A 12,767-nucleotide genomic window follows, 5' to 3' on the forward strand; every position below is an offset into this window, starting at 1 on the left:
TTAAGAATGGATAGGTTTGATCTTCTTGCAGTCCATGGGACTCTCAAGAGTCTCCTCCAGCACCATAATTCAAAAGCATCAATTCTTTGGCGATCAGCCTTCTTGATGGTCCAGCTCTCACTTCCATACATCACTACTGGGAAAACCATAGCTTTAACAATACGGACCTTTGTAGGCAAGGTGATGTCTCTGCTTTTTAAGATGCTGTCTAGGTTTGTCATTGCTTTTCTCCCAAGAAGCAGGCATCTTTTAATTTCGTGACTGCTGTCACCATCTGCAGTGATCAAGGAGTCCAAGAAAGTAAAATCTCTCACTGCCTCCATTTCTTCCCCTTCTATTTGCCAGGAGGTGATGGGACCAGTGGCCATGATCTTGGTTTTTTTGATGTTGAGCTTCAGACCATATTTTGCGCTCTCCTCTTTCACCCTCATTAAAACGAAGTAAATAACTACAAAAGGGACTCCTAATTTAAACACAATTGAAATCCTAAAATAGAGCTGCAGGTGATATTCCTGTTTCCCATAGTTTCTTTCTGCAGCAGTTGGGTGGGAGGGGATCTTGGGGAAAAGGGGGAAGGACTTTTTAAATGGTCCGTCTCTGCTGGCAACGCTTTGCTTTATTTTCTGCCTCTCTCTTTTTCTTGACAGAGCTTGGAAGATTGCGATTCTGGAGGCCAAAGCTACTCAGGTGAGCCTTCCTTGCATCCCTTGTCCTGTTTCCTGCCCCGATTGCGACCCGTTCCTGCCCCTTGAAACGCTCCTTGTGGGCAAGAGCTCTGCAAGTCGGAGATTCTTCAGGTTTCTGGTCCTCATTGTTCCCCTGAAAATACGGGACAATGAAAAAGAACAGAACGCTGGACTAGATGGGCCATTGGACCGATCCTGCAGGCTCTCCTTAGGTTCTTACAAATGCCGTAGCACCGTGTTGAATCCCACTGGACAGATTTATGGTGGCATAAACTTCAGATTTGGAAACAGAGCAATGTCCTTAATAGTGGACAAAGTTGGGTGGTCACCCTTTCGGGGAGCGCACAACCTCCTTCCCTTTGTACACAAACAGCTGAGCTGTTGTAATAATAATAATAATAATAATAATAATAATAATAATAATAATAATAATGATTTATTATTTATACCCCGCCCATCTGGCTGGGTCTCCCCAGCCACTCTGGGCGGCTTCCGACAGAAAAACGAAATAAAACAATCCATTAAACATTAAAAGCCTCCCCAAACAGGGCTGCCTTCAGATGTCTTCTAAAAATCTGGTAGCTGTTTTTCTCTTTGACATCTGATGGGAGGGCGTTCCACAGGGCGGGTGCCACTATCGAGAAGGCCCTCTGCCTGGTTCCCTGCAACTTGGCTTCTCGCAACGAGGGAACCGCCAGAAGGCCCTCGGTGCTGGACCTCAGTGTCTGGGCTGAACAATGGGGGTGGAGATGCTCCTTCAGCTATACTGGACCGAGGCTGTTTAGGGCTTTAAAGGTCAGCACCAACACTTTGAATTGTGCTCGGAAACGTACTGGGAGCCAATGTAGGTCTTTCAGGACCGGTGTTATGTGGTCTCGGCAGCCGCTCCCAGTCACCAGTCTAGCTGCCGCATTCTGGATTAGTTGTAGTTTCCGGGTCACCTTCAAAGGTAGCCCCACGTAGAGCGCATTGCAGTCGTCCAAGCGGGAGGTAATTGTAAATAAGCAATTGTACTCTCTTCTTTTTTTTCCAATTTTTAAAATTAGTTTTACATAAAGATTATACACAACAAACATAACAATTCCCCCAAAAAGAAAAAAAGGTTATCTCGAACATTCAGACCTCCCTCCCTCCCTCCAAGGGTTCCTTCTCTAAATTCTATTCCTGCATCTTTTACTGTGGTCTATCATATAATCATAGTATCCAAATATCTCTCACCTAAGAGATCTACAGCAAACCTTTTTAGAACTAAAATATCCACCTGATGAAGTTAAACAACAGATCAACAGAGCCAGACAGATACCTAGAGAGAACCTGCTGCAAGACAGACCCAAAAAATAAAATAACAGAACACCACTAGTCATCACATACAGCTCCCAAGTTAAAACAGTACAACGCATCATCAGAGATCTACAGCCTCTCCTGGACAATGACCGCTCCCTTTCTCAAGCTCTGGGAGGAAGACCTTTCATTGCCTACAGACAGCCACCCAATCTTAAACAACTCCTCACCCACAATAATACAACCACCAGACTTAACATGGACACTGGTACCAGAGCCTGCAATAAACCCAGATGCCAACTTTGCTGCCACATACACCCAGACAACACCATTACTGGCCCCAACAACATCCAACATACCATCTCAGGACTATTTAATTGCTCATCCTCTAACATTGTGTATGCCATCAAATGCCAACAGTTGCCCTTCAGCTCTCTATATTGGACAAACAGGCCAAACCCTACGCCAAAGGATAAATGGACATAAATCTGACATCAGGAACCAGAAGACAGAAAAACCAGTAGGAGAACACTTCAATCTCCCAGGACATTCTATACAAGATCTCAAAGTAGCTGTCTTACTACAAAAGAATTTCAGAAATAGACTGGAAAGAGAAGTTGCTGAATTGCAACTTATCACCAAGCTCAAAACCATGGAGGGACCTGGTTTGAACAGAGATATCGGGTTCTTATCTCATTATACATGATAAGCGATCTTCAGCCATCTCAACCCTTGCTTTTTCATGCAAAACCATTTGCAGTCGTTTGCGATAATTAACAGCTATCAGTCAGTCAATCACCCATTTCCACCACCCTTCTGAGTGATCCCCCCTCCCCATCCCCACCCCTCCCCACCCCTTCTCTACATAAGTGCCTGGAAACTTCCATTTCACTGTATCTGAAGAAGTGTGCATGCACACGAAAGCTCATACCAAAATAAAAACTTAGTTGGTCTTTAAGGTGCTACTGAAGGAATTTTTTTTTATAGTATCCAAAGTTCATGTTATTTTACAAGTGTCACTCTATTCCTGTCAATGATTTCAACTGTTTACGGTAGTCTCTCAAGATATGTTAAAATTTTAGTCCAGTCTTTAAAAAATAATTGGTCATCCTGGTTTCTGATCTTTCCCGTCAGTCTTGCCATTCCGGCATATTCCATCACCTCCGTTTGCCACTCTTCTTCTTCTTCTTCTTCTTCTTCTTCTTCTTCTTCTTCTTCTTCTTCTTCTTCTTCTTCTTCTTCTTCTTCTTCTTCTTCTTCTTCTTCTTCTTCTTCTTCCCATCTCTGGGCTAGGAGCATCCTAGCATATATCAGGGGTCAGCAAACTTTTTCAGCAGGGGGCCGTTCCACTGTCCCTCAGACCTTGTGAAGGGCTGGACTATTTTTTTGGGGGGGGGAATGAACAAATTCCTATGCCCCACAAATAACCCAAATATGCATTTTAAATAAAAGGAAACATTCTGTTCAAGTAAAACACTGATTCCTAGACTGTCCAGGGGGCCAGATTTAGAAAGCGATTGGGCTGGATCCAGCCCCTGGGCCTTAGATGGCCTACCCATGGCGTATATACTGTGTTTCCCTTATTTTAAGACGTAGTCATAAAATAAGCCATAGCAGGCTTTTTAAGCATTTGTGAAATATAAGACACCCCCTGAAAATAAGCCATGCCTCCGCGCTGCGCGGAGGGAGACCGCAAGCACCCACCCAGCCAGCCAGCAGCAGGAGGAGGAGGTCTGCCGGGTCAGCGCCCAGAACTGGCCATGGCAGGAGGAAGTGGGCGCCTGGAACCGGCGGCTGCTGCAGCCCGAAAAAAGCGCACAGCAGCGCAGCTTACCCCGAGGCTCTGGAACCGTGCAGCTCGATTGTTCTCCTGCTGTGGCAGGTCTATTTTTAGCCAAGCCTTCCCCCAATTTCCCGGTCTGGCCAGCCACACAGATCAATAAGCGCAATCAGGTTGGCGATCAATGGCTTTGGCGCCGCGGGAGGGCCTTGAGAGTTCCGGACTGAACTCAAAAGTCTCTGGCCTTTGGGATCCAAAGACTTGGCAGGCTGGATGGGGAAGGGCCCCCCCCTCCGTTTTCTGCATTGCTTCCCTCCGTCAACAGTCTGCTGCCCCTCGGTCCTTTGGGCTCTGGGTGAGAATCTCTCCTTCGCAGCTGCCAGCTGTGCTTACATCTTGCAGGAGGTCTCCCCTTCAAATCCATGTTCTCTCCCCCCCCCCCAATAGCTGCTCCATCAACAACTTAGCAAAGTTGTTGAGCTTTTGTTAGCAAATTCGCTAATAATAATAATAATAATAATAATAATAATAATAATAATAATATTTTAAAGCTTTTGAGCCATTTTTAAAGAAAATCACCAAAAACGACACTGCCAAAATGGGTTTCCAGATTTCCCCGGACATTTTTAGCGATTTCCGCCCAGACATGGCTTCCAACTGGAGTATTCTGGATTGTCCTGGGAAATTCCGGACGTATGGCAACCCTAAGATAGATAGAGCCATGCGTTGTCCAATCCCTCAAGTTGTCCAATCCCCTGTATGTGAAAGTGATTCGCAAGATGAAGTTGACCAGCCCCTCTGCCCCTGTTTATTCGCAGGTACACTGCCTCTGAATGTGGAAGCTCCATTTTGCCATATATATAGCCTTTCCTTTATCCCTGTCTCCTTCTCCCACCCTTTAAGAGAAGCAGCGGCCTTGCGGAAGAGAAGCAGCGGCCTTGCCTCCCAGGGCACCTCAAAATGCCAGGGGCACCCCCCGGGGAGAGCCCCAAAAGCCAATCTGGGTGCAGAGGCCGGTTGCTACAGGGAGCTGCCTCCTGCCCCACCCCCACCCCGGCTTCCGGCTCAGGTTTTTCAGCTCTGGCTGCAAACATTCTCGCTTCTCGCTTTCTCCAGGTACACCTGTACGACCCGTACGACGACTATTACCAGACGGTTCCCCTCGACTCCCACCAGACGATGTACGTCAGCTCCGAATACTACGGCAACCAGTATGGAGGTATGTGCTCTCATCCATCCCCTCCTCACCCACCCCGTCCCTTTTCATCTCCCCTCCTGGGCCTGTTCAGGTTTGCTCAGCCGGGGGCTCTTTTCAGGCCCTCCCCACAAGGCTGCGTGGCGATGGGCCTCTTTGTGACGTTCTGGGCGCTGCAGCAGAGGGCCAAACATCGCAGCTGGTCAGACAGGATGGAGCGATGGGTGTTGCAGATGCAACGCTTCAAGGCTGTTGTTGCACACCAGCCCAATCTCCTAGTGGCACAAGACTCCAGGGGTCCCAGGCTTTGAGGAGAAGCCAGATAGTCTCCCTGCTTGCTGTCTTTCCGCCGGCAGCTTAACACTTTTCTTGTGGAAGCAGGCTTAAGGGAACTGACTGCTTTTATGAAAGGGCTTGTGCCACGCTATTATTGTAATTATTCGCATTAGAGATGATAGATAGATAGATAGATAGATAGATAGATAGATAGGGTAGGTAGATAGATAGACGATTCATAAAAGGTAAAGGTAAAGGGACCCCTGACCATTAGGTCCAGTCGTGACCGACTCTGGGCTTGCAGCGCTCATCTCGCATTATTGGTCGAGGGAGCCGGCATATAGCTTACAGGTCATGTGGCCAGCATGACAAAGCCGCTTCTGGCAAACCAGAGCAGCACATGGAAACGCCGTTTACCTTCCCGCTGTAGCGGTACCTATTTATATCTACTTGCACTTTGACATGCTTTCGAACTGCTAGGTTGGCAGGAGCTGGGACCGAGCAACAGGAGCTCACCCCGTCACAGGGATTCGAACCGCCGACCTTCTGATCAGCAAGCCCTCATAGATAGAATAAAAACTGCATTATCATCTATTTCTATCTATAGCCATAGCTGCCAAGTATCCCGTTTCCGCCTGGAAAACCCCTTTTTTCCTACCGTTTCCCGGCGGTCTCCCGTTTAGTTTTTAATCCCGATATTCTCCCTTAAATCGGCTTCTGCCGGCGGCCATTTTTCTGGTGCCGCTTTGCCCTTCTATGGGCACCAGGAAATGGCGGCGCCGGAAGTCGCTTCCGCGCATGATCGGAAACGCGTAAAAGCGACTTCCGGTGGCGCTTTGCCCTTCTATGGGCATCAGAAAATGGCGGCGCAGGCGCTGGAAGTTGCTTTTACGTGTTTCCGGTCATGCGTGGAAGCGACTTCCGGCGCTGGCGCCGCCATTTTCTGGTGCCCATAGAAGGGCAAAGCGCCACCAGAAGTTGCGTTCACGCAACTTCCGGTTTTCGCGCGCTGCCGATCCCGGATCTTTCTGTCCAGGACTTGGCAGGTATGTCTATATCTATCGAAATAAGAAACAATTAGAGATAGATGATAGATATAATTAAAACTGCACTATCATCTATCTCTATCTATCTATCTATCTATCTATCTATCTATCTATCCATCTCTAATTGTTTCTTATTATGATAGATAGATAGGTAGATAGATAGATAGATGATAGATATAGATGATCGATCAGGGGTCAGCAACCTTTTTCAGCCGTGGGCCGGTCCACTGTCCCTCAGACCATGTGGTGGGCCGGACTATATTCGCGGGGTGGGGGAATGAATGAATTCCTATGCCCCACAAATAACCCAGAGATGCGTTTTAAATAAAAGCACACATTCTACTCATGTAAAAACACACTGATTTCCGGACCGTCCGCAGGCCAGATTGAGAAGGCGATTTGACCAGATCCGGCCCCTGGGCCTTAGGTTGCCAACCCCTGTGATAGATAGATGATACATAATGATAGATAGATGATATAGAATTAAAACCGCCCTATCTATCTATCTATCTATCTATCTATCTATCTATCTATGTCTAATTGTTTCCTATTGATTCTCTCCCCCGCCCCCATGTTTTCAGCTGTTATTATTTTTATCTGTAAGCTACCTTGAGTCCTTATGGGGGGAAGGCGGGGGATAAATCATAAAATCATTAAATTGTAGGGTTGGAAAGGATCAAAAGGATCACGACCGAACCCAAAGGGTGCTCATCAATGGCTCCTCCTCATCCTGGAGAGTAGTGACTAGTGGGGTGCCACAGGATTCTGTCTTGGGCCCAGTCTTATTCAACATCTTCATCAATGACTTGGATGATGGGCTTGAGGGCATCCTGAGCAAGTTTGCAGACGACACCAAATTGGGAGGGGTGGCTAATACCCCAGAGGACAGGATCACACTTCAAAATGACCTTAACAGATTAGACAATTGGGCCAAAGCAAACAAGATGAAATGTAAGGTACTACACTTGGGCAAAAAAAATGAACTTGGGCAACCAAAATGGTCAAAGGCCTGGAAACGATGCCTTATGAGGAACGGCTTAGGGAGCTGGGTATGTTTAGCCTGGAGAAGAGAAAGTTAAGGGGTGATATGATAGCCATGTTCAAATATATGAAAGGATGTCATATGGAGGAGGGAGAAAGATTGTTTTCTGCTGCTCCAGAGAAGCGGACACGGAGCAATGGATTCAAACTTCAAGAAAGAAGATTCCACCTAAACATTAGGAAGACGTTCCTGACAGTAAGAGCTGTTTGGCAGTGGAATTTGCTGCCAAGGAGTGTGGTGGAGTCTCCTTCTTTGGAGGTCTTTAAGCAGAGGCTTAACAGGCATATGTCAAGAATGCTTTGATGGTGTTTCCTGCTTGGCAGGGGGTTGGACTGGATGGCCCTTGTGGTCTCTTCCAACTCTATGATTCTATGATTCTATCCTTTGAGCTTAAATATCCCTGTCCTCAAAAGCCAGACCAGCTTTCTTACCCCTTCCCAAGCAGGGTCCAAATTCTCCCTGCAAGTCTGCTGCCTCCGATAGTGGAGGTGGACCATAGCCCCAATTGCCCTCTCCTCCGTACATTCGTCTAATGCAAGTTGTTAGCCATCACTGCCTCCTGTGGGAGGGAGTTCCGTAGTTTCACCACACAATGTAAGATGCAGAACACCCAGAACTAAAGGAACGAGCTTCTGTACGCTTCAGCTGACGGGACTGACAGAATAATTCCAGCATCTTGGTACATGTAACCCAAGCGTGTCCAATGTCCATTTGGGGGGGCCTAATCCGGCCCGCTGGCCGATTTAATCCGGCCCCCATGGCAGTATATGTCCTGGGGTAAAATCCTTTAAAAAGCCCAACAACTTCAATAAAAAAACAACTGAAGAACTTTGGGATGAAAAAGCTTCAATCCCCCCCAAAAAACTCAAGAACTTTGGGGATAAATCCTTTAAAAAGCTCAATAACTTCAGTCCTAAAAAAAGCTCAACAATGTTTGGGCACCCCTGAAACCATTGCTGGCTTAGGAACATCCTGAAGTGTAGGGTGACCTCTGGTGGCGCTGGGTGCGAATTTCTCTGCATTGCACAAAAAGCAGAAGAGACTGCATTGTTCAAAAGCCAGGCATTACCAACCGAAATTTCACAAAACGTTGAAACGCCTTCTGAGTTTCCTGAGACTCTTTGGAGCTATGACTTGAATATACAAAGCTGTGGTGAGAGGTCACGCCTGGAGTGATCAGTGGATTCAAATGGCAAAAAAAGAAAGTTAGGGATAACCTTCTGACAGGAAGAGCCGTTAGACGGTGGACTCTCCTTCAGCGGAGGCCTTTAAGCAGAGGTTGGAATGTGGATATAAAATTTACAGCATGTTATGGTTGAAGACAAAATAGGGGACCCAGGTGGCGCTGTGGTTAAACCACTGAGCCTAGGGCTTGCTGACCACAAGGTCGGCGGTTCGAATCCCTGTGACGGAGTGAGCTCCCGTTGCTTGGTCCCAGCTCCTGCCAACCTAGCAGTTCGAAAGCACGTCAAAATGCAAGTAGATAAATAGGAACCGCTACAGCGGGAAGGTAAACGACGTTTCCATGTGCTGCTCTGGTTCGCCAGAAGCGGCTTTGTCATGCTGGCCACATGACCTGGAAGCTATATGCCGGCTCCCTCGGCCAATAATGTGAGATGAGCGCGCAACCCCAGAGTCGGTCACGACTGGACCTAATGGTCAGGGGTCCCTTTACCTTTACCTATGGTTGAAGACAAAATGAGATGAAAGTGATATATCATCGGTATCTAACACCAAGTACACTGGCAAAATGTACAGTATACTGTACGTCTAAATCAAACAATGTTGGAAATGTAAAGAGAAAGAAGCTTCTTTTTATCATATGTGGTGGTCTTGTAGTAAGGTTAAAGCTTACTGGGAAATGATATACAATGAATTGAAAAGGATGTTTAAAATAACTTTTATTTTTTTTAAAAAAAACAACAACCCGAAGCTTTTCTTTTGGGAATTATAGGGACAGAACTACCTAAATTGTATAGGAATTTATTTATGTATGCTACTATAGCAACAAGAATGCTACTTGCCCAAAAGTGGAAAGAAGCAGAAGTCCCAGTAAATGAAGAATGGATACAAAAACTCATGGAATATGCAGAAATGGCAAAACTTACTAGAAGAATAAGAAATAAAGACAACAAACTTTTTATAAAAGAGTGGAAATGGTTTATTGACTATTTGCAGATAAATCGTAAACAGATAAAAACATTAGCAGGATTATTGTAATAACCTGCAGTTTCACAAGAGTTTATATTTAAAGTAGATAATTAAATGAGCAAATTACATGAATTTGGATATGCGGAAGATGTTGAAAAAATAAATTTAAGGAGCCGCAGAAAGAAGGAGGGGGAAAGGAAGTCAAGTTTTGAAATGTTAAATGGATTGCAAAACTAATGAAAAGTATACATTTGAAAAGTATAAATAAAAAACTAAAAATAAAGCATTAAGCTTTAAGCTGTCAGGAACTTTTCAGCTGCAATTCCTGCATTGCAGGGGTTTGGACCAGATGAATCTCAGAGGTCCCTTCTAATTCTACAGTTCTGTTATCTATGCGTTCAGGGCCGGATTTAGGTTTGATGAGGCCCTAAGCTACTGAAAGTAATGGGGCCCTTTATATGTCCAGCCGTCCTTTGTCAACAACAAAGAGTCGCTGGTTTTTTTGTTTTGTTGAATATATGCTATATGGTAATTTATGGACCTAATAGGTATCTCAAGCCATGCAACCAGTCCATGCAGAATGTAGGCACCCTATATATATAGAAAGGAGCAAACCAGTGATATTTTAGAGAGCAGGCTAGCAGGTGGGGCCCGTGACTTACATCATAGGAGCCTACACAACACAAAACACGGTGGCTGTATGTTGTTTATCTTATATTTTGGAAATGTACACCCAATGGTTTTTTTTTTCCTTTACATTTTTTAGGCCCCCCCCAAGAGAGTGGGGCCCTAAGCTATAGCTTGTTTAGCTTATCCGTAAATCTGGGACGTGGGTGGCGCTGTGGGTTAAACCACAGAGCCTAGGGCTTGCCGATCAGAAGGTCGGCGGTTCGAATCCCTGCAACGGGGTGAGCTCCCGTTGATCGGTCCCAGCTCCTGCCCACCTAGCAGTTCGAAAGCACGTCAAAGTGCAAGTAGATAAATAGGTACCACTCCGGCGGGAAGGTAAACGACGTTTCCGTGTGCTGCTCTGGTTTGCCAGGAACGGCTTTGTCATGCTGGCCACATGACCTGGAAGCTGTACGCCGGCTCCCTCAGCCAATAACGCAAGATGAGCGCCGCAACCCCAGAGTCGGTCACGACTGGACCTAATGGTTAGGGGTCCCTTTACCTATACCTTAAATCCGGCACTGGCCGTGATTCCTGTGTTCATCGCTTACTGCATCTGTTCCTTTTCCTCTCTCTGCAGCACCCGTAACGACCCACGTCATTTTCCGCGAGGATCCGTATCGCGTCTCCGGAGACCAGATGGCCTTGGGCCTGCTGGCGGGGGCTGCCTCGGGGGCGGCACTGGGCTCGTTCATGTGGATGCCCTGTTGGTTCTGAGCCCCCTCTTCTGCAGACCCAGCCCAGATGCTCAGCTAAGACGCCGCTGTGACCCCCCCCCCCAGAGAGGGAGGGCCAAAGGGGGCCTGCTCTGTAGGGGAGGCCAGGGGTGGGCAGAAGCAAGATTGGGGTCCCCCGGAAGATCTCTGGGCCATTTGCGGGAGGCCGGCGGCCCGTCCCTTATCGCAAAATCGTCTTAACAAAAGAGTTAGCAGCAGAAAGGCTTCTTTCGTCACAAGGAGGCCATTAGCATCCCTGATGGGCTTGCTCATGTGCAGGTAAGCTCAGGGGGGGGGTATGGTAGGCCCTTGGCCGTGCCCATTCCCAGCCGCCATTCTTCATCTAGCCCCGCCCCCTGAGCCACCATTTTGTGCTTGGCCCCGCCCACCCGAGCCACCGGTTTGCCTCTGCTCTAACAAACCATAGCTACCAAATAGAATCGAAAATGGATTCCACCAGCCTGGTATCTGCCCACACCTGATGCCGACTCCTGGCGATACGTTACTTCTGCCATCAATCACAAGGGCCCGCCCCACCTTTCTCCCCTGCTGCACCCTCCCTCCCCGTTTTGCCTTGCTTGGCATCCTCCAGCTTCTCTTACTCAACTTGGTCTTTGCGTATTTGGGGGGCGTAGCTGCCAGCTACGTTGTCCTGCCTCCCCCCCCCCCGAACAACACCTTGGTGCCCGTTTCCCCCACCTTGAGAGGGAGATGTTGTTTCTAACACCCTGGAAATGGAAAATGATTTCCCAGCTGCAGCAGGGCGCTTGTGGGAAAGGGCAGAATACACCTCCTCCCCCCCCCCCAGCATTTTGACGCCTCCACAGCAGGCTGAAATTCAGCAGGTCAAGCCTTTCCGCAACAATGGGGAGTGACTGCACCTGCTGAATTACTGCTTCTCCAAGGGACAGAGCCCTGCGGAGAAGGAAGCCGCGACCCTCCAGGTTACAGATGTCAACTTTCAGCTTGACCTTAAATATTCCAGTGAAACGAGCAGCCCTAGATGGCTCCTGGGGGGGGGGTCGTTTCAGGTTGCTGGTTGTAATAAAGGTGGGTTGCCATCTCTCCCAGACACTTGGGAGGTGTTGTGGCTGCTCTCACCGAGATCATGGCCTTGGGGCTTTGGCTAATTTCCGGGATGGTAGCCGTTTTAAGTCGCCTGGCAACAGGGCAGCTGTAGCTCAGGGTACGCAGAAGGTCCACGGTTCAATTCCCAATGGCATCTTCGGGTTTCCTGCCATAAATCCAGCAGAGCTACTGCCTGCCCGTGTAGGCAACACTGAGCTCAGTGAACCAACGGTCTGACTCTGTAGGAAGCGGGCTTCCTAAAAGTCACAGGACACTTTAGAAAACTGTCAAATTTATTATGGCACAAGCTTTTCATGCAATGAAGTCTAGTCCGTGGAAGCGTCTGCTGTGATAAGGGGATCACCACACAATGATCCAGAAGTTAAGTCCCACTGAGTTCAAAGGGGGCTGGTGTCCCCGATATGTCTGTTGCTTTTGCAGGTCACAGTGGTGGGTTTGCGCTTTTTTGTTTATAGAAGTGTAAACAACTGCAGCGGGGGTGGGGGAGAGATAGGAAGAAGGGAGTTTTCCTCCCTCTGTCGTAACACTAGAACTCGTGGCCATCCAACGAAGCTGAAGGTTGGAAGAGGCAGGGCAAAGGAAATGACTTCTTCGCGCAGCACGGAGTTAAAACTGTGGAACTCCCTGCTACAGGAAGCAGTGGTGGCCACCAGCTTGGCTTTGGAAGGGGACCAGGCAAACGCACGGAGGAGAAAGCTGTGCTTAAGCTCTGCTCTGAACACTGGTTGCTTGTGGGCGTTCCCATTGGGACGTCTTCTTGGCCGCTGTGAGACGGGGGTGCTGTCTAGACAAGCCTTTGGCCTGTTCCCTAGAATCATAGGATTGTAGTCATCTGG

At 47.8% G+C, this 12,767-nt stretch overlaps 1 protein-coding gene across 4 annotated transcripts in view; it reads left to right on the top strand.

Moving 5' to 3' along the window:
- PLEKHB1 (pleckstrin homology domain containing B1) overlaps positions 1-10,986 on the top strand; it is a 35,590-nt gene extending 24,604 nt beyond the window's left edge. For all 4 annotated transcript variants that reach the window (XM_060274058.2, XM_088668882.1, XM_088668883.1 and 1 more), the window contains 3 exons: positions 648-687; positions 4,864-4,966; positions 10,707-10,986. In XM_060274058.2, the coding sequence (XP_060130041.1) occupies positions 648-687; positions 4,864-4,966; positions 10,707-10,843 (280 nt within the window). In that variant the 3' untranslated portion in view covers positions 10,844-10,986. The remainder of the gene's footprint in view (positions 1-647; positions 688-4,863; positions 4,967-10,706) is intronic.
- The last annotated feature ends 1,781 nt before the right edge of the window (positions 10,987-12,767 follow it).

The sequence above is a fragment of the Zootoca vivipara genome, chromosome 4, assembly GCF_965207765.1.
Source record: "Zootoca vivipara chromosome 4, rZooViv2.hap1.1, whole genome shotgun sequence".
NCBI classification, from domain to species: domain Eukaryota; kingdom Metazoa; phylum Chordata; class Lepidosauria; order Squamata; family Lacertidae; genus Zootoca; species Zootoca vivipara.